The sequence below is a fragment of the Rattus norvegicus genome, chromosome 5 (assembly GCF_036323735.1).
Source record: "Rattus norvegicus strain BN/NHsdMcwi chromosome 5, GRCr8, whole genome shotgun sequence".
Taxonomy (NCBI): Eukaryota; Metazoa; Chordata; class Mammalia; order Rodentia; family Muridae; genus Rattus; species Rattus norvegicus.
Genome location: NC_086023.1, coordinates 139,988,630 through 140,012,361, shown reverse-complemented (window position 1 = coordinate 140,012,361; position 23,732 = coordinate 139,988,630). Strand labels below are relative to the sequence as shown.

At 40.9% G+C, this 23,732-nt stretch overlaps 1 protein-coding gene across 1 annotated transcript in view; it reads left to right on the top strand.

The window, feature by feature from the left end:
• Positions 1 to 15,580, top strand: part of Rlf (RLF zinc finger) — a 55,638-nt gene extending 40,058 nt beyond the window's left edge. The window contains exons 6-8 of the mRNA NM_001427447.1: positions 2,637 to 2,773; positions 6,449 to 6,590; positions 10,457 to 15,580. Coding sequence (NP_001414376.1) covers positions 2,637 to 2,773; positions 6,449 to 6,590; positions 10,457 to 15,127 — 4,950 coding nt within the window. The 3' untranslated portion in view covers positions 15,128 to 15,580. The remainder of the gene's footprint in view (positions 1 to 2,636; positions 2,774 to 6,448; positions 6,591 to 10,456) is intronic.
• The last annotated feature ends 8,152 nt before the right edge of the window (positions 15,581 to 23,732 follow it).

The window sequence follows — 23,732 nt, the reverse complement described above, 5'->3', positions numbered from 1 at the left end:
CTGATGCTTGTGAGCCACCATCTGGGCTCTGGGAATCTAACTTGGGTCTTCTGGAAGAGCAGCTAGTGCTCTTAACCACTGAGCTATCTTTCTGGTCCCTAACTAAGATTTACTAGATTACATTTATTTATTTATGAGTGTGTACATGCACTTGCACACATGTACCCAAGCATGTTGTTGCATGGTACATAAATGTGAGGAGGACAATGTGTGTAGAAGTCCACTGTCTCATTCCACTTTTTGTATATGAATAGGTTTTTGAGTCTTTGGGTACGCAATCATTCTTGGCTCTTTCCTGTCTCTGGCTGCTTTTGTGCTACAGTAGTGGGGTACTTAAGAGCAGGAACTGTTTGGTCTGAATGTGAATGAACTACATATTTCCTGACTCTTGTAGTTGGTAAGCACAATAGCAAATACTTATTTCTTCTCTAGATAGAGACAAGAAAATATAAACAGGATCTAATTTACTCACCAGTCTAACTCTGCTGGGAATTGAGGCAGCACTAAGTATAAATGATAAACAGAGCAAATGCATTTAAACAGGACCCAGTGGGGATTCAGTTTGGAAGTAGAAGAGTAAACAGGAGCATAGAAATTCTAGGGTGTATCTTTAGATTGAGATTTTGTTAAACAATAGAGAGCCACCTGATCAGCTTAAAGGCATGAGCCACCACTCCTGGCTCTAAAATTATCATCTTAATACTTGTATTTTTTTCCACTAAGGTAGGAAAGTTGTGAAGAATTTGACTTAAATATTTAAGTATTTTACTCCTAAAGTAGAATTCTTCTAAAACAGTTTTTAACCCAGGGCTTCATGTCTGCTAAAGGATCACACTACCACAGGGTTGTAACTACAGCCCTAAACAGTTGTGAAGAGGCATTTCCTAGGCTTTGAAATGAGTTTGGGCCTTTTGTTTTGTTTTTTGGGTTGGTCTTTTTGAAACAAGGTTTCTCTGTGTAGCCCAGGCTGGTCTTGAACTCACAGAGATCCACCTGCCTCTGCCATCCCAGCTCCACTCCCCACCACCTCCAGGCTTGGACTTTACTTCTAGTCTTACTTTCATGGATTAGTGTTGATACTTTGGTTGCTATCTCATTGGGCTGGAGGGGTCACTGCAGAGTCAAACATAATTTTCAAGAATCCAGCAGGTGGCCCATGTTTAATCCCAGCATTGGGGAACTGAGGGTTAGAATTGCTGTGAGTTCAAGTTAGCCTGAGTATATAGTGAATCCCAGGACAGCCTGCACCACACAGTAGACCCTGTATCAGAGATAAATAAATAAATATTTAAAAAGAGCATTGTAATATAACTGAGTCAATAAAGTGCTTGCTATACAAGAGTGAAAACCAGAGTTCAATACCCAGAAAACATTTAAAAATAAAATAAGCCACCATCACAAAAATAGTGGCACACTCCTATAATCCCAGCCTTGAAAAGGAAGAGAGGCTTGTTGGCCATGTGAGATTTAGGACAAAGTCTGAGCTGGAAGAGTTCTTGGAGCCAAGCTGGATATAGAAGCAGTGGTTCTCTGTAAATTCATGACCAGCCTGATCTACAAAATGAGTTCCAAGACAGCCAAAGCTACACATAGTGAAACCTGATCTAAAAAAAAAAAAAAGAAACCTGAAAGAAAGAGAAAAATTGAAGCCAGGAATGAAAACGACTAGCTTTTTCAGAGGACCAGCAAGATGGCTCAGCAGGTAGAGACGCACATAAGCACACCTGACAATCTGATTCTGATTCTGATCCTGGATCCAACACGGTGGCAGGAGGGATCTCAGGAATTGTCCCGTAACTTTCACTTGAGTGATGACACGCACGTTTTACAGCAGGAGAGGGGGAGATTAGCTAGTTTCAGAATCCTAGGAAATAAAAGTTTGCAATGTTTGAGGGGACTCATTCAGATACAGGAAGAAGGAAGGAAATGAGTAGGTCACCCCTTGAGTGTCTTTAAAGTTAGGGTAAGCAGTTTCATAAGAGGAGGAGAGGAGACAGGATGTGGTAGGGCATTCCTCAGGTGGTAGGCGGTACTGTTACTGTCCATTCTTCTTCCCTTTTCAGTGCGCTTAGTAAACATTTTTATTTCTACTTAAGAATGAGGGATGGGGGTTGGGGATTTAGCTCAGTGGTAAAGCGCTTGCCTAGGAAGCGCAAGGCCCTGGGTTCGATCCCCAGCTCCGAAAAAAAAAAAAAAAGAACCAAAAAAAAAAAAAAAAGAATGAGGGATGGGTGGATGAAGCTCAGTTGTAGAGTGGTGGATGAACATATTAAGCCTCTGTGTTCACTACTTAAGCACTGAGGAGTTTAAGGAAGAGAAAAAAGGGATATAATTTTTGATGGAAATAACCAGTGATGGAAATATTGAGCTCATGGTAGTAGTGTTTGTGAATACTGTAATAAAGAACAAAATGGAGCTTCTTTACAAAATGCCCATACCTTTCTCATCTTAATAGTTTGATAAATGAAGCCTTCATGCTGTACACTCAGACATTAGTCAGTGAAGTAGTCACCATCCCTCTAATTCTTGTCAAAGAAATTACAAAAGATAGAAGGTATTCCAGAAGTTTCCCTTTTACATAATAGGCTTTACAGAAAATGTTAAATTTTTACCTTAGTTATCTCGTTTTTTGACAGATTGCAAAGGTGGACTGCAAGGAAGTACTAGACATCATATGTAATCTGGAGTCTGAGGGTCAGGACAACACGGCGTTTGTTCTTTGCACGACTTACCTTACCCAGCAGCTGCAGACGGCCAGTGTGTATTGTTCTTGGTAAGTACACTTACTTTGTATATACTTCGTTTGTCGGTATATAGCATGGGACTTAGGGTCTGTATCAGATGTAAGTCTTAACATATAAATAAAATCTTGATTACTAATAAAGTCATTTAAATAAAAATGCCATTGGTATAATGTAAAAAAAGAAAGGTAAGATGTTTCTCTTGCTTGGCCTGTAGGTGGTTATCTCATGACTCCCAGGATGTCTTCTTCCTTGAGGCAGCATTAGCATTATGTCAGTATGGAACAAATAGGAAGATTATTTCCCCTGAACATTTATTAATATCTTATGGCAGTAACTTGCTCTTATTTAGGAACCCATTAATGAAAAAAAATCAGATTACCTAGGAGTCCAGCTAAAATTTGCATTGCAAAAGGAAATCCTTTGAGTGCCTATTTGATTTGCAACTTTGGTACCATGTAAAAGACATTGTGTTATTTTTTTTATTTAATTTTGTTTGTGTATGCCTGTAGAATGCTTAGTTACTAAAAAATAGAAACAAATATATCCAATGACTCTTAATTGTAAATGTATTGGATCTATTAGATTAACTTGATAGGCAGGAAACACTCGTCAGTGAACATATCATTAGTGATGAAAACACTGCATTGGAGCAGCTGAGAGAGGTGCCAGCCTTGAGGATTGCTTAGTTGTTTTTGTTTTTGTTTTTCTAGAAAATTTAGTAAAAGCCTTTCATGTACTTGGGCCTTGAGTGGTCTCCCTCTGGCCTGCTTTATCTGTTTGAATCGTTTGACTATATAGTGTGACTCATGGGTGCAGAGGCATAGCCATGTCGTACTTGTGGAGATTAGAAGACAGTCCTGAGTACAGGTGGTCACTTTCCACCTTTTTGTCTACCATTTATATAGAAGTGTTTGTATGCTGTAAATTTCCTCACCCTGTCATTCATTACAATATGAAGCAGTAGAATAATCAGTGATTGAGAAACGTTTGTCTCAAGTTGAAGTTATAAAGCACAAGCCCAAAGTTTTGCTTCTTTTTTTTTTTTAAAGATGTTTTTATTTAGATGAATACACTGTAGCTAGTGTGTTTGACACACCAGAAGAGGGGCCCATTACAGATGGCTGTGAGCCACCATGTGGTTGCTGGGAATTGAACTCAGGACCTCTGGAAGAGCAGTCAGTGCTCTTAACCTCTGAGCCATTTCTCCAGCCCCCCAAAGCTTTGCTTCTTAACTTGAGTGCTTTTCCTCCAGAAAACAAACAAGTTTTTCGTTTTTGTTTTTTTGTTGTTGGGGTTTGTTTTTTCCCTTTTCTTTTTTTCGGAGCTGGGGACCGAACCCAGGGCCTTGTGCTTGCTAGGCAAGCGCTCTACCACTGAGCCAAATCCCCAACCCCCAAGTTTTTCGTTTTAAGTCAGGGTCTCCCACAGCCCAAGCTGACGTTCAACACTCGGTTCTCCTGGTTCTACTCCCAAACTTTGAGCCTAGGGCTTCACACATGGAAGAAAAGTTGCTGTGGGCCACAGCCATGTAACACAGACTAAGAAGCAGGTGTAATCTGTCGCTGAGTCCATAACAGCACACGTGTGTGTCCTCTGAGCTAGGAGACGGTGGAATACGGGCCCCAGGTCTTAATCATTGTAGACATTTGCCAGAGTGAGATAATATGAATATAACAAATTGTTAATAGCAGTGAGATTTTTTTGTTGTTTTGTTTTTTTTCTACCCCCGCCCAAATGTTTTATTATTAAATCAAGTAAATCAACCCCACCACCACCCCAGGAATCTGGAGATTAGAAGTTCTAAGTTCAGCAAGTAGATAAAGAACAAACCTAAGTTTTTCTTGGTTAAATGTATTTTGTTTTCAGGAACTAAAACATCTGCTAGTTGTACCTAGACTTTGGGCTTTGGGGTTTTGTTTGTTTGTTTGTTTTGTTTTTTGTTTTTGGTTTTTTTGGGTTTTTTGTTTGTTTGTTTGTTTGTTTTTAAATGGAGACAGAATCTCTCAACATAGCCCTGGCTATTTTCCAACTCATCAGGTAGTCCAGACTGGCCTCAAATTCACAGAGATCCTGCTGCCTCTGTTGCTCACCATTATGCCTGGGTAAACTTTCACTCCAAAAGTTAGTGAAACCGTGTGGAACAATATAGATTCTGTGGGAAGAGATGGGGGGGATGCTTCTGCAGACACAGTACTGGCTGTGTCAGATCTGCAGAGATTAAAGGGCAGTCTTGGGCACGGGTTCTCATCTTCCACTCAATCAAGACAGGGTCTCCTTGTTTTTTGCTATTACATATGCCAGACTAGCTGGCCTGGGAACTCTAGAAATTCTGTCTCTTGGCATCTTGGAACAGAAGCACCAGGACTACAGACTCATACTTCTCTATCTGTCTTCACAGGAGTTCAGGGAAATCAAGTCAGGTCCTCATGACCCAAGATTCTAAGTATTTTCAAAACCACACCCACATGTTTATTGTACTTTATTTCCTGTTTGTTTCTCCCATTGGTTATTTGGGATAGGATCGTATTCTGTAGCCCAAGCTGGTCCCAAGTGTAAGGCACTTCTCTTCCCTCTGCCTTCCAAGTACAGATATGAGGCGCCATACTCACACCTAGCTTCAGACCTTTTCCCATTCGTGTGTGTTCATGAATACATGTGTTTGGAGGGCAGAGAACAGTTGTCTTCCACCTTTTTCCCTTGCTTCCTCTCAGTAAACCCAGAACTTTCCAATTAGGCTGGCTGGGCTGGCCAACAAGCATCAGGGATCCTCCTGTTTCAAGCATCCCAGGACTGGGTGGGATTCCAGTGTCCGCCGTAACCAGCCTTTTCCATGTGTGCTGGGGATCCAAGTCCACATCCTCATTCTTGAACAGCGGCATTCTACACAGTAAACCATCTCCCCAGCCTCCTCCCACAATTCTTTAGTGTTCCTGACACAACTTTTCTTTTACAGTGGTCTTTTCTCCCCCTTTTCACTCAGCCACTAGTCACAGGAACCTGTAGCTGTCTCTAGGTTCAATGCTGTGTCCTGGAAAAGGAAGGGATTAATTGGGATTTCTATTTTACCCTTGCAAAAATCAAAGAAAGAAAAATCTTAGTCACTTAACACTTTGTTAAAAAGCTTCTTTCAAAGTGAAATAGAATCTAATTTTAAAAAGAGACCAACAAAAACTCTTTCCTCCTTTTTGTCAGGTGGGTCTAAATATTGGAATCAGAAATAATCATCAGGGGCTGGGGATTTAGCTCAGTGGTAGAGCGCTTACCTAGGAAGCGCAAGGCCCTGGGTTCGGTCCCCAGCTCCGAAAAAAAGAACCAAAAAAAAAAAAAAAAAAAAAAAAGAAATAATCATCACACGTAACAATAAATTTAAGAAAGGCTTAATCAAAGTACAAGTAAGATTAGTTTGTTATGCTGGGTACTTTTGTGTGTTTAAGATAGAGAGACCTGTAGCTCAAGTTCAGTGTCATCAGGAAGGAAGTAGTTGGCTTTTAGCTTTACACAGAGAAGGAGGGAAATGAGAACTTTCCGGATGGATCTTGCTGGTGTTGCCTGTTTAGGGGAGGCAGTGGAGGACATAGGCAGCTTTTCATCTGGTTTGTGTTGTATGTATGTATTGTCAGCTTACTTTCATTGACTCGAAAAAGAGAGTGGTCAATGGGACAGCAAACACAGGTAAGATTTAATACAACCATTGTGTCTCACAGGGAGCTGACTCTCTTTTGGAGTAAACTGCAAAGAAGAACCGACCCATCTTTGGAGACATTTTTGGAGCGCTGTCGGCAGTTTGGTGTCATAGCTAAAACACAGCAGCATCTATTCTGCCTGATTAGAGTCATACAGACTGAAGTGAGTACTTTATGCTTTCCATATTATGTCAACTTTCCAGCGAATGCTTGCTGGATCCAAAACTGTGGAGTAGGCCTGCCTCACTGATGTGCACACCGACCTCTCAGGGCCACAGGCTCGGGTGGCCTGATTGATTGCTTTTGTTTTGTTTTGCTTGGAGATACTGTCTTACGTGGTCCAGGATGCAGTCAGATGCCAGGTCCTCCTGCCTGCCTCAGTGCTGGTTTCCATGTGTCTACTACCATGCCTCGCTTCTTGGGTTGAAACTAACTTTGAGCTGACTTCCTCTCCCCGTCTCTCACTGTCATTCTGGGATGAAAAATGGGGATCATGGGACTTGCCATGTCCTCTGAAAAACTGAGCAGTGTATAATTTTAACCACTGAGTCACCCATCTCTCCTGCTTCAGACCTAGACTTCTAAAGCTAGATTCATGTCTCTTAAAAAAAAACCATTTCCTTGTCTGTCTGTGTGAGTACACACCACATCTTATGTAGAGATTAGAATCACCTTAGGTGGTCAGTCGTGACAGCGTGTATTCTTACCTACTGAGCCATCTTACTAGTCCTACCTAGACCTAGGTTTAAAGAGCCAATCTGGGTAGTATAGTTAGTGTGGGGTCAACTGATTGGAGATCTTCATTTGCAAAGTCCCTTTTGATATCACATGCATACTAACATAATTATTCACTCAGTCTACACTTGAGGGGAAGAAATTCTGTAAAGCTGAATGCCAATCAAGAAGAGGTCTCTTTTTTTTTTTTAAACAGGGTTTAGAAAAATATTACTAGTTTATGATTATAGGTGTTTTATACCATATTTGCATCATGTGCATACCTTGTGCCCACAAATGCCAGAACTGGGTGTTAGATCCCCTGGAACTGGCATGTTCAAGTGGTTCTGAGCCACCATGTGGATGCTGGGAATCAAAGCGAGTCCTCAAAGAGCAGCCAGTGCTCTTAACCATTGCCATCTCTTCATCCCTGTTTAGGTGGGTGTGATTGGCTTTGGCTTTTTGTGTTTGTTTTGGTTTTGTTTTATTTTGTTTTAAGACAAGATCTTGCTATGTAGTCCATAGTACTTTAAACTTAAAGCAATTTTGCTGTTTGGTTTTCCTAAAACAGAAATTATATACACGAGCCACCAGTGATATCTATATACTCGGGGTTATTTTAGAATTCTACAGATTTTTAAGAACACAGAATAATGGGAAAGCTGCTGGATATTACAGAAGGGGGGTAGGGGGTTGTTGGTTTGGTTTGGTTTGGTTGGTTTGTTTTTCTGGTGGATGTTGGTGAGGGTGGAGTTGTTTTTGGACAGGCTGAGGAATTCAACACCACCAGAACTTTCTCAGATGTGGGTATGGAGAATATCCTTGCCTAGTCCTCACATGATGTCCACCTGAAGGACAGAAGAAAAGTCAAGTGTTAGGAAGGTGTACATTTTCGTTCACATTGCAATTTCTTACCTTGGATCCATGGAGGTGTACACAGAAATTTCTTTTTCTTTTTTTATTCCATATAGAAATGTAGTATAAATTAAGATGGACACATACCAGGTTGATTAGAATCCACATGTAGAAAGCACACGTAGCTTCAAGAGCAGGAAAGAAGAGGTAGGATAGACTACACCGTGGTACACTTTCCTAATCTAGGTATTAGCACATCTTGTGGGTCATCAGCTGCAAGAGAGGCTAGGATATGTCTCATTGTTATGGATAGCTTTATAACTATTTAAAAATTAACAACACATGCCTGTCTATAACTCCAGCACTTGTGAGGCAAATGCAGGAATCAAAAATTTCAAGTCCAAAGTTAGTTGCTATAGCACATTGTGCTCAACTAGCCAAGGGCGGGGTTACAGTGAGCTGGGCCAGGGCTTACAAGACGGTGATCAGGATGCTTGTGCTTCCATATGGCCCAAGGCTGTCTGTCACCTGAGTCCTGCATGAATAGTAATCATGGCAAGCATGTTCATTCCCCAGCCCCAAACAACAGCGAAGCCTTAAATTCTATCACTCAGGAGGCAGGCAGATCTCTATGAGTTTGAGGCCAGCCTGATCTACATTACCAGGACAGCCAATGGTACAAAGAAATCTTGTATCAAAAAAAGGAAGGAAGGAAGGAAGGAAGAGAGAGAGAGAGAAAGAGAGAGAGAGAGAGAGAAGAAAAGAAAAACTAGAAAGAAGGAAAGACTATGAGGCCTGGAGGGGTTGAGAACTTGTATTAAAGTCGCATCTCACTGCAGCCTCTCCATAAAAGACATGTATAATCTTTGGGTTTTGTGATTATACCTTTTTGTGAGTTTTAACTACTTTCCAGGAAATTATTTTAGAGAGTTTATCTCACACCTTTGACTAATGTACAAAACAGTTATTTCAGGAGAAATTGGAGAAGAGTCAGTTACTAGTATTGAGACTTTGAAAACCAGATGCTTTTTATACAAGGAGTTTCTTAAATCCACTTGTAGAGCACTTCTGTACTGTGTTGCGTCTTTCTCTGCTTGCTTGGTGTGATTGCTTAGATCTTCCTGCCTGGGCCTTTCAGTGCTGGGGTCACAAATATTTCTTTCTTTTAAGATTTGTTTGTTTGTTTATTATAAGTACACTGTAGCTGTCTTCAGACGCACCAGAAGAGGGCATCAGATTTCATTACAGATGGTTGTGAGCCGCCATGTGGTTTCTGGGATTTGAACTCAGGACCTCTGGAAGAGCAGTCAGTGCTCCTAACCACGGAGTCATCTCTCCAGCCCTACAGGTGTCTCTTAATACCTGAGTTTAAACTCTTATCTATTTTACCCAGCATAACACCATTCTCATCTTTTAATGATTTGAGTTCTTGTCCCATAATCCTTTAGATTCATGTGCATTTATTTATGTTTCTATATTACATTTGGCTTATGGGTTATTTCATTGAAGGGTAAGAACTACTTCAGTATATAATACCATCAACAGTGCCTAGTGGCACACCACATACCAAGACCCTGTCCCAAAACAACTAGAACAATATATAGTGCTGTGTAATTGTAGAAACTGTAAATATAGTTGTTGTTCCTAATTACAGTCTAATTCAGCCCTTTGCATGTTGAGACAAGAAGGATCTAAATGTGATGCTGAATGTGGTGATACATGCCTGTGAGCCCAGTATTTGGGGGCGGGGGCTTTGTTCAAGGTCTATATCCGTTTGCCTGAAGAGGAAAAAATGATTTAAGATGACATTTAAAGAACCCAAAGGATTATTTATTTGGTGGTATTTTGTTTGTTAAGTTATTAAAAGTTGTTTGAGAGTTAACTCTTCTGCTTGGTGGCATTTTAACGTGCGCCATTACTCGTGGAACAGATAGTTCTGTTTCCTTGAATTTATCGGTGCAAACTGGACAGGTATGTATTTCATCTTTCTTGTGCATCTTTGGTGAAGAATCTAGGCCTCTGTGTATTCCTGCTTACACAATAAACAGAAAAGCATACTGGAGAATATTACAGTTACAAAAATGTAACATAATTAGCCTTTATCTATAATAAATAGCCTTTATCTACTGAGCTATCTCACTGGCCCTGGTTTTTTGTTTTTTTTGGAAACATGGTTTTACTAATATAGTTCAGGCTAGCCCCCAACTCTCTCTAGCCCTGACTGGTCACTAGTAATCCTCTTGTCTCGACTTCCCAACTGCTAGAATTATACACATGTGCTAAGAACTCTGAAAGTTTGATAAGTTAGGGGGCAGTGCTAGTAGAGTCGGGGTTTCTCTGTGCAGCCCTGGCTGTCCTAGAACTTGATCTAGAGACCAGGCTGACCTCAGACTCAGAGATCATACAACCTCTCTCTGCCTTATGTGTAGGAAGACTGACTTTTCCTTCCTCTGCTTACAGGCACAAGATGCTGGCATTGGGGTGTCAATTTTATTATGTGTCAGAGCTCTTCAACTCAGATCAAGTGAAGATGAGGAAATGAAAGCTTCAGTTTGTAAAACAATTTCCTGTCTTTTACCAGAAGATTTGGAAGTCAGACGAGCCTGTCAGCTTACAGAATTCTTAATTGAACCCAGTTTGGATGGGTTCAATATGCTGGAAGAACTGTATTTGCAGCCAGATCAAAAATTCGATGAAGAAAATGCACCAGTTCCAAATTCCCTGCGATGTGAGCTCTTACTGGCTTTAAAGGCCCACTGGCCATTTGATCCTGAATTTTGGGACTGGAAAACTTTGAAGCGACACTGCCACCAACTACTGGGACAAGAAGCCTCAGATTCTGATGATGACCTAAGTGGCTACGAAATGTCTATTAATGATACAGATGTCTTAGAGTCATTTCTCAGTGACTATGACGAAGGTAAAGAAGATAAACAATATAGAAGAAGTCTAGCAGATCAGAATAAGGAGAAAAGAGACAAAAAGCCCATTGGTTCCTCTGAAAGATACCAGAGGTGGCTTCAGTATAAGTTTTTCTGTTTGCTGTGTAAGCGGGAATGCATAGAGGCCAGGATTCTGCATCATTCCAAGATGCACATGGAAGATGGAGTCTATACCTGTCCAGTTTGTATTAAAAAATTCAAGAGAAAAGAGCTATTTGTTCCTCACGTAATGGAACATGTTAAAATGCCACCAAGCAGAAGTCACCGTTCTAGAAAGAAATTACTGTTGAAAAGCTCTCAAAGTGGTATTTATCCCAAGAGTCCTACTGGAAGTCTGGAACAAAATCCATCATTGAGTGAACAAGCCAGAGGAGAGTCTCATGAATATGTCACATTTAGCAAGTTAGAAGACCGCCGCCTGCAAGACAGAGACCTGTACCCGTGTCCCGGTACAGACTGTTCCCGTGTGTTCAAACAGTTTAAATACTTAAGCGTACATCTTAAAGCTGAGCACCAAAATAATGATGAAAATGCCAAGCACTACTTGGATATGAAAAATAGAAGAGAGAAGTGTACTTATTGCCGAAGGCATTTCATGTCAGCTTTTCACCTGCGAGAGCATGAGCAGGTACATTGTGGTCCTCAACCTTATATGTGTGTCTCTATAGATTGCTATGCAAGGTTTGGGTCAGTGAATGAACTGCTTAACCACAAGCAGAAGCATGATGACCTCCGTTACAAATGTGAGTTGAATGGCTGCAATATTGTGTTCAGTGACTTGGGTCAGCTTTACCACCATGAAGCACAACACTTCAGGGATGCGTCGTACACATGCAATGTCCTTGGCTGTAAAAAGTTCTATTATTCTAAAATTGAATACCAGAATCACCTTTCCATGCATAATGTTGAAAATCCAGATGGAGAATTAAAGAAATCAGTGAAACTTGAGGAACCTGTAGCAGGTGAGAAGCAAGATTGTGTGGACCAGTCCCATCTACTTGAGCAAACTGATAAGTCCCATTCTCCTGAAGATCTTCTTTTCTGTCCAGGGTCAGCTAGTGCTCACATAGACACCACAGAAACTCTGAAGGACAACAGTGATAGCAATTCTAGTGATCAGTTAAGTCCCAGCTCTTCCACTTCAATAACTGAGGAGTTAATTGACTCACTAGACCACTCTGAAACCATGCAGGACCTATTACTGTCTGATGAGAAAGTCTTTGTTCCCTCCAGTTTAAAAGAGAAGTGCTCCAATGTGGCTGTTTGTTTTGATGGGACTAAATTCACATGTGGTTTTGACGGCTGTGGCTCCACCTACAAAAATGCAAGAGGGATGCAGAAACATCTGCGGAAGGTGCATCCGTACCACTGCAAGCCCAGAAAGATAAAGACAAAAGACCTCTTTACCTGCTTGGATGACAAACATAATGAAGCTGACAAGTTTGATGCAGAACCCAAACCCAGCTCTGATACAAACAGTGACTCCCTGGATGAAGGTCCAGATCACAGTATCCACGCTAAATGCAAACGAGAACATCAAGGCTATTCCCCAGAACCTTCCATTTGTGCTTCTAAAAGGCCATGTACAGAGGATACAATGTTGGAACTTCTGTTACGTTTGAAACATTTAAGCTTGAAGAACTCAATAGCACATGGCTCTTTCTCAGGGTCATTGCAGGGGTGCCCATCTAGTGGTGCTAAGTCTCTTCAGTCAGTCCCATCTTCCATTTCAGACCTTAATCTTCAGAATCAGGATGAAAATATGCCAAGTCAGTACCTTGCACAATTGGCAGCAAAGCCTTTCTTCTGTGAGCTTCAAGGATGCAAATATGAATTTGTGACCAGAGAGGCTTTGCTGATGCATTATCTTAAAAAGCATAACTATTCAAAAGAGAAGGTCCTTCAGTTAACCATGTTTCAGCACCGGTATTCCCCATTCCGGTGTCACATCTGCCAAAGGTCATTTACAAGAAAAACACACCTTAGGATTCATTATAAAAACAAACATCAAATTGGCAGTGACAGGGCAACTCACAGACTGTTAGACAGTGAAAAATGTGACCATGAAGGGCCGTGTTCAGTAGACAGGCTGACAGGTGACTGCTCTGCAGAACTTGGTCCCAACAGCAGTTCAGAGACCACTCAGTGTCACTCTAAAAAAGATGAGTGCAGCTCGGAAACAGACCTGGAGTCCTCTTGTGAGGAGACAGAAAGTAAGATGTGTGGGATCTCATCACCAACAGGTAGCCATAGAGAAGAGGGGGAAGGGAAAGAGGGGAGAGGAAGCAGGCGGACTGTTGCTAAAGGAAATCTGTGCTACATTTTGAATAAGTACCACAAACCATTCCATTGTATCCACAAAACTTGCAACTCTTCATTTACCAATCTAAAAGGCCTGATTCGCCATTACAGAACTGTGCATCAGTACAACAAAGAGCAGTTATGCTTAGAGAAGGACAAAGCAAGAACCAAAAGGGAACTTGTAAAATGTAAAAAGCTATTTGCTTGCAAGTATAAGGACTGTAACAAGCGCTTCCTGTGCTCCAAGGCCTTGGCTAAGCACTGCAGTGACTCTCATAACCTAGACCACATTGAAGAGTCTAAAGTGCTTTCTGAGACAGAGTCTGCAGCAAGGTTCTCTTGTAACCAACCACAGTGCCCTGCTGTTTTTTATTCATTCAGTAAGTTGAAACACCACCTGTTGGAACAGCATAATATTGAAGGAGAAATCCATTCGGATTATGAAATCCATTGTACTCTTAATGGCTGTGGCCAGATTTTCAGCCATCGAAGTAATTACTTCCAGCATGTCTACTACCGACATAAGGACTATTATGACAACCTGTTCAGCAGCCAGAAAGTAGCAAATGAGCGGCTTCTAAGGAGTGAAAAAGTGTGTCAGACAACTCAGGCGCAGGGACTGACGCAGGGGCAGGGGCAGACACAGACACAGGGGCAGGAACAGCAGGCTGCCAAAAGGCCATTTAACACTAAAGCTAAAAAGTGTGGCTTACTCAAAGATAAAAAAGCTCCAATTAGCTTTAAAACAAGAGCAGAAGCTATCCATATGTGCGTTGAACATTCTGAGCACACGCAGTACCCATGCATGGTTCAGGGGTGCTTGTCTGTGGTGAAGCTGGAAAGCAGCATTGTGAGGCATTACAAACGTACCCATCAGATGAATAGTGCCTATTTAGAGCAGCAGTTGGAGAACCTTGTGGTTTGTGTTAAGTATGGTACCAAAATTAAAGACGAGCCCCCTTCAGAAGTAGAGCCCTGTGTAAAGAAAGAGGAAAATGCTAGCTGTGAGTCAGTGCGCACAGAGAGCCAATCCCCAGGAGACAGTAGTGTGCCCCTCCCAAACACTGATTCCACTTGCCCAGCTGAACAAGATGGTGGTCAGAAAGGGTGTTCAGAAAGAAACCCAGTTTTTGACACACACAGTCTGCTCTACAGGGGAACTCTGAAATGCAACCATTCTTCAGAAACCACTTCTTTGGAACAGTGTAATATAGTTCAGTCGCCTCCCTGTAAAATAGAAAGCCCCGTAGCTAATCCCAGTGGGACAGAAAGTGGAACTTATTTCACAGACTTCCAGCTGCCATTACCAAGGATCAAAGAAGAACCTGGGCAGCATAGTTCAGGGCAAGAAAACACTGTAAAGAATGCAACCCAGGTCCCAAAAGAGAACATTAGAAAGCATTCTCAGCCCAGATCATTTGATCTGAAGACTTACAAGCCTATGGGATTTGAGTCTTCCTTTCTGAAATTTATTCAGGAAAGTGAGGAGAAGGATGATGATTTTGATGACTGGGAGCCTTCAGAGCATTTAACATTGAATAACTCTTCTCAGCCCGGTAATGACTTGACAGGGAATGTTGTGGCAGATACCATAGTGAATGACAGCGACCCTCAAGTTGACATACCTCATTCCTCCAGTGACCCTGCAGTTCCTGAGAACCTGACTGCAATCCCACCATTAGTAGTAGCTGAAGCAACAGCAGTTCCTTCCTTGGAGAATCTGAGGGTTGTGCTGGACAAAGCATTAACAGACTGTGGGGAGCTTGCCTTAAAACAGCTTCATTATCTTCGGCCCGTGGTTGTCCTTGAAAGATCTAAGTTCTCTACACCCATTTTAGACTTGTTTCCAACTAAGAAGACAGATGAGCTTTGTGTTGGAAGTTCCTGAATCGCTCCAGCACTGCAGTATGGGGACACTTGCTAACGTGAACAAAGGCTGGGAAGCAGCCACACTTGCTTAGGGTAGAATAGGCTGTGTATTTACATGAATGTACAGTATCTGTGTCAGCAGTATTGGCGGCGTCCAGTAGCTCTCCAGTTGGTTTATTGGTTGGGATTTTTTTTTGTTTGTTTGTTTGTTTGTTTATTAAAAAATGGAACTGTACTCTTGTTTGGTGCTAATTAATACATCAAAATATACTGGGGCTTCCTTTTCCAATTAAGTGTGCATGATTGTATATGGAACATATATTAAAGTCCCAGGGTGGGAGGGCTAGGGAAAGGGTAGGAAGTTCTTACTTGACTTGAATGTGCACCCAAGGGTGCTTTGTGTAATATATTGTACACTACAGCATCTTATATTTTTTGAGTTGAGTTTCAATAAATTACAATTTTTCACCCAGTTCTTGTTTACTCATAATGAGTTTTCGTGCCATGTGCACACTGCAGCTACACTCGTATTTTCTGGAGTGTGTCTCATATTTTACTCCAGTGATTTTCTGCTAACTGAACCATTCATATGATTTTTTTTTTTTTGATGACCCTGTCTTACAATTTTTTGTGGTTAGAAAATCCTGAGATTTGAGTTACTTGCCTTAAGATTCAGGATAGGTTCCAGGAGTTGACCGTGAAGACAGGAGAGGGTGTTCCAGGCTGAACATAAAGGACAATAGCGGATTCAGAAGGAGGTTCCCAGGGAGTTACATGTGATGTGCTGGCAGTTTCTGCAGAGGTGGAGTTTGCACTTGATACATAGCTGAGAGCCTCTGAAGGACCTGAGTATCTGAGTGGCTAGGAGACAGGTAATCGGGAGCTCGGCAGTTAAAGCTCTTGTTGATCTTACAGAGGGCCTGTAAGCATCCAACAGGCTATTGATAACTGTTGGTAATGTCCTGGGCTCTGACAGCCTTTTCTGGCTTCTGCTGTCACCAGACAGACACATGGCGCCCGTACATGTGTGCTGGCAAAACAAAAATAAGTTTAAATAGTTGAGGCAAACTTGGCAATGGTCTGTGCTGGCAGTTGCACAGGATAGATGAAGCCAAGATACATGGAGGGACTGAGATGGTCAGTGGGTAAAGGGGCTTGCCAGACCAGACAAACTGACTGTAACATTTCTCATGCTATATAAACATATTTTTTAGTCCTTGTGAAGGTAGGAAAGGAGACAGAACTGTTGTAACTCAGAGCAAGAAAAGCATTCAAGAAAAACGTAGCGGGGTTGGGGATTTAGCTCAGCGGTAGAGTGTTTGCCTAGCAGGCGCAAGGCCCTGGGTTCGATCCCCAGCTCCGGAAGGGGAAAAAAAAAAAAACCTGGGTGAAATCTTCCCCCAGGCTCTTAAAAAAAAAGAAAAGAAGAAAAGAAAAACGTAGCCAACTAAGGTTGAAATACAAAAGGAATAGGTGTTTGGGGAGAAGACCGTTTTATGGTGAGTCTGGGTTTGTGTTGAGTGAGGGACATCTGGCAAGGCAGCATGGGGTTTTGTTTGTGGGGACTCTTGCTTTAGTCTCTATTCTGCAGGTTCAAACTCTCTCTGCCCTGTGCTCCTGAATGCTAGGATAACATACCACACCATCTTCAGGTCAGCTCACTAAGTTGATGAGCCTGGAACTGACCCCTGCTGAATGCTGATAGAGAGTTATCCCTCACCCAGTTTATGCAGCGCTGCTTCCTGCATGCTTGGCAAGTGCTATACCATCTAAGCCACATTCCCAGCCATTTGGGATTTTAGTTTTGAGACAAGCACTGTGTAACCCAAGCTATCTTCAAACAAGTGTTCATGCCTCAGCCTTCTTAAAACTGATTACAGGTACATCCCATTATGCCAAGATCAGTATTATGTTCTTAAAATACACTAGTGTCACTGTCCTTGGGACATTTCCAGCCACTTTATCTAGTAATGAAATAATACCTATATCCCCTTTTCTTTCCTAGGCTTATTTCTCACCCCCCCCCCCCCATTATGAAGTCAACTGTTTTTGGATATCTTTCTGCAACATCTCAGCCTGATAGTCTAAAGCACTCTCCACAAGCTCAGGTCCTTTCTTGGTACAGGTTCCAATAGATAACAAATTCTCAAGGCTGTTGATGAGGGCTTTTAGTTTTAAGGCACACACTGGGTAGCCTAGGATTCCTCAAACTTAAATCCTACCTCAGTCTTCCTAAAGCTGTAGTTATAGGTATACATTATGCCCAGCTTTGAACTAAGTTCTTTACAAGTACAGTACTGTCACTCTGAAGCTTAGGCTGAAAGAAGAATTAGACTGATACCCCTACTGCTACCTTGGGAGTCCAGCTGTAGCCTTCAGCTTCCTCAGTAAGGAAGCATGAGTGATCATCTTGGGAGGCCTATGATCTGAGTGGAAGAATTGATGTTCTCAACCCTGTCACACCTGTAATTCCAGCACTTAGAAAACTGCCACAAATTTGAGGCCATCTTGGGGTGTGTGTGTGTGTGTGTGTGTGTGTGTGTGTGTGTGTTTTGAAAATATCAGGGTTCATGACTGGAGAGGTGGTTCAACAGTTAAGAGCACTGGCTGCTCTCCCAAAAGACCTGGGTTCAATTTGCAGTACCCACGTGACAGCTTACACTTGTCTATAAGTGTCAGTCTTAGAGGATCTGACACCTTCACACAAATACACATGCAGGCAAAACAAATGCACGTAAAGTAAAGATGAATGCGTCATTTAAAAACTCCAGGGCTTTGTGACATGACTCTGCCTCATAAAATGAAAAAAAAAAAATCTTCATATTAAGGGTGTTTAGTCTAGGAGAGAAAGTTGCTATTTTGCTTAAAAATATTTCTATTACAGATACCTCAAAAAAGTAGAATCAAACTGTTTCAGAGCCTATTTGACAGCTCAAGTACAAACCCAAGCGCTTGGTCCAGCTAAGATCACAGGTTGCAGGTGTCAGAGTTCGCTTCAGCTCATCTTTTTGGATAGCATATGTATATTCACAAAATAATGAACCTATATTTGTTTTGTTTTAAAACAAGACCTCAGAGTGAAGCCTAGGTTGGCGTTTGACATCTTCCATCCTTAGCCTCCCAACTGCAAGGATTACAGTCATATGCCATCATGACTTTCTGTTTTGGGGAAAAGATCAGGAGAGTGGTTTCATGTGTCCCAGACTGGCCTCTAAAGTCCCTAAATCCTTAAGTAGTTGAGAATGACTTTGAACTCCTAATATTCTTCCACATCCTAAATGTACTAGGATTGCACACGCCTAGTTTACAGCTGGTTTTTGGTTTTGTCCCTTTTTTCCTTTCTCCTTTTGACAAGGTTTCACTGAGGAACCTTGGCTGGCCTAGAACTTGCTGTGTAGACCAAGCTGGCCTCTGCTTCTCAAGTGCTAAGATTAATGGCATGTGCTACCACCCTTAGCCAAGCTAATGCCCTTTAAAATTCAGATTCTACATATGAGGGAAAATGTGTTTTATTAATTTGAATCTGGCATATTTCACTTAATAATCTCCAATTCAGTCCACCTTGCTACAAATGGATGTTTTCAAACTATATACCATTTTGTATCTATGCCACATATTTTTTTATCCATTCATCCATCGGTGGATCTTTAGCTTGATTCCATAGTTTAATATCAAAGTCCAGCTTTGACATTCAGGGTAAACTGAGACAATTGACAATTGATTGGGGCCATCAAGGTGCTCCCTTTCTTGGGGGCCTTAGAACCAGTGACTGATCACTCGAGTTTTTTCTGTAAGACTAACCCTAGATTCACTGGAGCCAGTAGTCCCTGTGACCAGGAAGAGGCACTATTTGAACTCTGAACTTTTTGGAGGCCAGGGAGAGGGAAAAAAGAAAAGGGGGGGGGGGGTAAAGAATCACACACACACACACACACACACACACACACACACACACACACACACAGAGAGAGAGAGAGAGAGAGAGAGAGAGAGAGAGAGAGAGAGAGAGTCCGTGGATGAACACACATACACACATTCACACATTGGATATGCTTTCTGCTTGTTCATGTATATGATATTTTTAATTCTTTGAGAATGTAATATAGTATACTTTGATCATAGCCGCCCTCTATTCCCTTCTATAACTTCCCCCAAATTCCCCTACGCATCCTCTTCCTGTTTTCATGTCCTCTTTTTTTTTTTTTCCCCTCCAATTAGTACTAACCTTATGCAGATGGGTATGGGGTCATTCAGTAGAACATAGGCACCCTACTAGTAACCACATCCCTAAAGAAAAACGATCCTTCTTCCTCTTGTAGCCCTCCCTGCCCCCCCTTATAGCCATCCCTTCTCTAATATTCCTCTTTTCCCTTGTAGGTATCAACTGTCAGTAGCACCTCACTCTTTGTGGTTTTAGGGTTTTGAAAAGGAGTCTACTTATGTAGCCCAAGCTGTCCTCAAAACTGGAAACACCAAGTGCTGGGATTACATACTGTACTGCCATGCCTGGCTATTTGTTTCTTTTGTTTGAGACTATGTAGCTTTAGCTGGTCTGAAACTCCTAAACCAGGCTGTCCTGGAAATCGGAGAGATCCCATGCCTCTGCCTCTTGCTTGCTGGGATTAAAAGTGAATGCTATCACAAAAGTATGTCACTGCAGCTTCTCTTATTAGTTTGGTTTGATTTTGAAACATCAGAACATTGGTTTCCATAGTGGCTGAGCTAACTTAGATTCCCACCAGCAGTGTATAAGGGTTCCTCTTACCCAGCCTCTTCAGCATTTGTTGTTGTTTTGTTTTATTATTATTATTATTATTATTATTATTATTATTATTATTATTGATAATAGCCTTTCTAACTGAGATGGGGTGGAATCTCCATGTAGATTTGCATTTTGCAAGTGACTAAAAATGTTGAACTTTTTTTCATGTAATTATTGTTCTTTTGTACTTTGGAGAACTGTTACATTCAACTGCCATTTTATTGGTTGGATTACCTTTTGGTGTTTAGTTTTTTGAGTTCTTTACATATGCTGGTTATTAATCTCCTCGTTGGATGAAGCTCATAGGCCCTGCCCCAGTTCCATAAGTTATTGCTTCACTTTGATAAAAAACAATTTAACTTGATACAATTACATATGTTGACTTCCTACTATTTTTCTTTCTTTCCTGTTTGGTATTTTGAGACAGGATTTTGGTACATATAGCTAAGGCTTGCCCAGAACTCTCCCTCCTGCCTCCACCCTCCCAAGTGCTCTGATTAAAGACTGTGTGCCACCATACCAGCTTTTGTTATTTCTTGAGCTATGTTTGAGTCCTGTTCAGAAGGTTGTGTCCTATGCCTGTATCTTAATGTTTTTCTTTCATAGTGTTTAATGCTCACATTAAGTTCCTTTGTGCATTTTGAATTGATTTTGTGTACTTTGAGAATTAGTCTCCTACATGTTGATATCCTGTTTTCCCAGCACCATTTGTTTAAAAAGCTACCTTTTCTTCAACTCTTTTCTTCATCAGACAGCTGCATGGGATTGTTTCTGTTTAAGTCTTAAAAAAGGCCACAAAAGGTACAAATTAGACTATGCCACTTAAGGACTCTTTTTTTTTTACCCAATTGGTAAGATATAATTGCCCACTTAAACATACAAAGCCCGGTACCATCCATCCCTTAGGAACATTAATAACAACCTGTAAATACACAGAGCAGAATCTTAACATCACCTGCCATGGCTTCTCCCCCTCTCCTCTCTCCTGTCTGTTCCTTTCTCTTCTAGTCTCCTCCCACTTAAGGACTCTTAATGATTTTTAGAAGTTACTGGGAAATACTAACTGGCTGTGGCCTGTGACTGGCTTGGATACTCAAGAGCTAAATAATTTATTTCAAACCTTACAAGGTGATAAAGATTTAAGTAGTCAGAGGAAATGGTTGGCTGAGGCTGAGGAGTTAGCTCTGGTAGAAAGGAATTTGCAGAGTGCACATCTAGATTGATCCAAAGATGGCCCACATCTTAGTTATCTTGCCTTCTACTCACTTCCCTACCGGAATTCACATGCAGAGGGAAGATTATATGTTAAAATGGATATTTTTAGCGCATAAACAGTAAAAATTAAAAACCTACATAGAGAAGGTCTCTAAATTGATTCTAAAAGGAAAAATGTGACTTCAACAATTAGCTGGAATAGATCCAGCTAAAATTATGCTATCTTTTACTAATGCAGAGATTGCCTCATTACGGGCACTAGATGAACACTGACAAAAAAAAAATAGAGTAATTTTGTGGGAGAGATTAACAACAGATACTCTAAAAGCAAGCAACTTCAGTTCATTAAAAATATAACTGGAGGGTGGGCTGGAGAGATGGCTCAGTGGTTAAGAGCACTGACTGCTCTTCCAGAGGTCAATTCCCAGCAACCACATGGTGACTCACAACCATCTCCATCTGTGATGGGATCTGATGCCCTCTTCTGATGTGTTTGAAGACAGCTAGTGAACTCATATAAAATAAATAATTGGAAAAAATAATTGGATTCTCCCTCATATAATAAAAAATTATGATTTCTGGAGCCCCTACATTTTACCCTAGTGCTAATAAATCAAAAAAGACAAGATATAAATCAGAACAAATAAATAATATGGCTAAGAGTCCCTATAAGTCAGTTTAAAAATTAAATTATATGCAATACTCATGGTCAGATTTTCAAGAGCCTCAATATAACAACTGACTCAATATATACAAAGGGTTGTTTTAGACAGAGACTGCTGAACCTATTCAGGATGGTTCTAAACTGAGTTCATTATTTACTCAACTACATACAGCAAATTAAATCAGAAATAGGAGTCATCCACTGTATATAACAGATAAGATCCCATACAGGTCTGCCAGGCCCTCTGGCACAGGTAATAATAGAATCAACCAACTATTGACAGGAAGTGTACTAGAAGTTCAAAATTCCATTTAAAAAAACCCCCACCATATTAATAGCAAAGTTTTAAACAAATAATTATCACTTGGCAACAAGCCAAGGAAATTATGAAACAATAGCCTACTTGCTCATTATATAACTAAACTTCATTACCTACAGGAAGTAACCCTAAAGGTACCCAAAGAATTGATATTTGGCAAATGGATGTGTTCAATTTTACAGAGTATGGTAAACTCATGTGTACCATAGTATAGACATATACTCAGGATTTCAATGGGCAACTGCCTTATCGTCAGAGAAGGCTGATTCTGTAATTACTCATTTGTTAGAAGTTATGACCATTATGGAAATATCCGTACAAATTAAATGGACAAGGGTCAGACATATGTATTTAATAAGATGAAGCAGTTTTTTTTACATATTGTATAAAACATGTTACAGATATATAATCCTACAGGACAAACAATTGTGGAGAGATCTAATCCAACTCTGAAAGGGATACTTAACAGGCAAAAAAGAGCAACAAAAAACCCCAGAGATAGATTACATAGTGCTTTATTAACCTTAAATTTTTTTTAAATGCTAACAAACAAAATCTACGGCTGCTGAAAGACATTGTATTGTGGAAAAAAACTGCTAAACTAAACCAGCCTGTTTATTTTAAGGATGTTATGACATCAGAATGGAAAATGGGAAATGTGTTATGCTGGGGGAGGGGCTATCTTTTCACAGGAAAAGAAAAGCTATGGGTTCTTTCCAAGTTGATAAAAATCAGACGTGACAATTGGTGACCCCCTGAAGACCTTAGCTACAGATAAGAAGGAAACAAGGTCAACAAGATACGTGATGTATATATGATGATGCATATGTCTCTGCATACAAAGACAACTCTAGAACTGGCTGAGACTTAAATGTCTATATAGAGTCGATAATACTTATTGGGTACAAAACTCTCATGACTTATTATTACATACCATCCTTTAAGATGGCATGAATGGAAATTTATATCGTAGTTTGATCACATAATCAAACTAGCCTATGAAGAAAGGCAGTTGTCTTTCTTTATTGATCTTCGTTAACTGATATATGCACCCTGCACACTGGAGTGAATGTTTTTAAGGTTTGTATATTACAAAATGAAAGAGGAAGGAGATAGCCCTGACAAGATTCACACTCTGGGGTGCTGAGATTCTGGAACCTTCTATTCCAGCTTCTTGTTTGATTCTACCTCAACTACATCAAAGCTGTTTCCTCTAGAGACTTGCTTCCAGAACATTTCCAGAACAGCTAGCACACCCATGCAGCCTTTCAGACTGTCACAGTCAGAATGTCAGCTAAGCCATGAACTTTCTCTTCATACAGTGACTGGAAGGCAATGATGCCAGCCAGCTCTCCCTTGACAAAGCCAATTTTCCTCTTTCCCTTTGGGCCCCCAGAAGGGAATTCTTTGCCCCAATTCAACTAGAAGCAAGCAAAAGAAGATCATAATCCCAATTCCTTGGGTTGGGGTGGATGGTTCTGGTTACTTTATGAACTATAGATATGTTATCATATCTACATATGTTTTAAGAGATAATTTACAAATGTTGTAGCTTTGAACATGGAGGAAATTAGAGAGCTTAGACTCAGGGATTTCTACCTTTCCTTCCTCTTCTCTATCCTTCCTTCTTAGGTAAAGGAAAAGGGGGTGGGAGAGAAAAGGGA